A 1,578-nucleotide genomic window follows, 5' to 3' on the forward strand; every position below is an offset into this window, starting at 1 on the left:
TCTCTCTCTCTTTTCCTCCTCCCCCCCCACCCTTCTCTCTCTCTCTCTCTCTTTGTCCCAAGGACAACACACGTTAAATGCCCAGATGCAGCTTTCACAAAGTTATTTTAAAAACACAGCCCGACAGAAAGTCTACTTGGCGACAATGCGATGGGGTTGGCGAGGAGCGCGAGTGTGCGCAGGAACAATAAAAGCGATGGGCAGCTCCTTGCTCGCATGTTGCCGGAGAAAGGCAACAAATTGAAACTGACCTGGAAACTGATACAGTGGCGGAAACAAATCAATGTGTACTTCGCCTGGGCAGTGATCAGGTGTAATCTGCCACACATACACACATATACTTACCCCTCTGAATTGCTAACCCTCCCTTCTGCACCCCCCCAATCTTGTTGTGGCGAATCGGACACACTTTGAGCCACAAAGTTTCAGACCGATTTGTCTCTTGCACTTGTTCCAGGGGCTGACATGAGCGGCCCATTTGCCTCTTGTGCGTGTGAGCGAGTGCTACACTCTAACCCCTGTCTATTACAGATACAGGGATTAGCAAGGTCCCATCAATCCACCCCCTCCCTCCCTTCCCCCCTTCCCCTTCCTCTTACCCTTACCATGGGAGCCGGACCGCTGCTGAATTTCTCCCTGTTGTCCACCATGCCGGCTCAGAGACAGATACATGTAGACAGAGGGAGAGAGAGAGAGTGAGGCGAACCCACACACACCCCCACCCACCCACACACATACACACCTCCTCCTCTCCCAGAGACAGCGAGGCCAACCCAGGCGCTCTCTCTCTCTCTCTCTCTCTCAGCGCCTGGTACAGGGAGCTGGGTTATTCCAAGGCAAAGTCACCAACACCCCCTGCCCCTCTTGCATTTTTTTCCTCTCTCCTCCTCCTCCTCCTCCCAACACTATTAAATATCAATCCCAGCATGCAACAAGTATGGGATCCTGCGCCTGCGTGGCTGCAATCTTGGGGGGTGGTCAATGCTCTTGTAATTGTGGCTCCTCCAGTTTTATAGACAGTTCAGTCCCCCCACCCCCGGCCCCTTCCCCTTTGAGACACTGCCAGGCCGGGCTGTGGGAGCTGTGGCTTCCCTCTTGCCTGCATTTTCACACAGGAAGAGTGCTCAGACCCTGGAATGCCTCAGTGCTGTTTATTGTTTTCGTAAATCTTGTTGTTCCCGCTTCACATTCTGGGATACACGTTGTCATTGGCTTGTTTGGGGGCAACATTCAAATGTTTCAGCCCCCACTGTTTCCTGCCCCTCTCTCTCCCAGACTTGTGGATTTCATTCATTCATCTCTCCTCCCCCCACCACCCCATCCCCTCCCCGTGTAATGTCCAGTTGTAAGCTGTCACAGCCCTTCCTGACTCCCATTCCCCTTCCTCATTTCCCCTTCTTCCCCCCCCCCCCCTCCCATATTCATCCGTGGGCCTCGCTGGCAAGCCCCGCATTTGTTGCCCATCCCTCATTGGCTTGGCAAGCCCCAAATGTGTTGCCCTTGCCTAATTGCCCTTCAAACTGAGTGGTGTGCTTGCTTTCTGGGCCATTTCAGAGGGCAGTTAAAAGTCAACCACGA

The 1,578-nt window shown here is 53.5% G+C and overlaps 1 protein-coding gene across 6 annotated transcripts in view; it reads right to left on the bottom strand.

Annotated features, from left to right (window-relative positions):
- Positions 1 to 934, bottom strand: part of LOC140404392 (AT-rich interactive domain-containing protein 3A-like) — a 231,627-nt gene extending 230,693 nt beyond the window's left edge. For 4 of the 6 annotated variants that reach the window (XM_072492851.1, XM_072492847.1, XM_072492852.1 and 1 more), the window contains exon 1: positions 606 to 756. In XM_072492851.1, coding sequence (XP_072348952.1) covers positions 606 to 650 — 45 coding nt within the window. In that variant the 5' untranslated portion in view covers positions 651 to 756. Of the gene's footprint in view, positions 1 to 345; positions 366 to 605 lie in introns of those variants that run through there. The other 2 variants (XM_072492848.1, XM_072492849.1) reach the window with 2 other exon arrangements.
- Positions 935 to 1,578: the final 644 nt, after the last annotated feature.

The sequence above is a fragment of the Scyliorhinus torazame genome, chromosome 30, assembly GCF_047496885.1.
Source record: "Scyliorhinus torazame isolate Kashiwa2021f chromosome 30, sScyTor2.1, whole genome shotgun sequence".
NCBI lineage: Eukaryota > Metazoa > Chordata > Chondrichthyes > Carcharhiniformes > Scyliorhinidae > Scyliorhinus > Scyliorhinus torazame.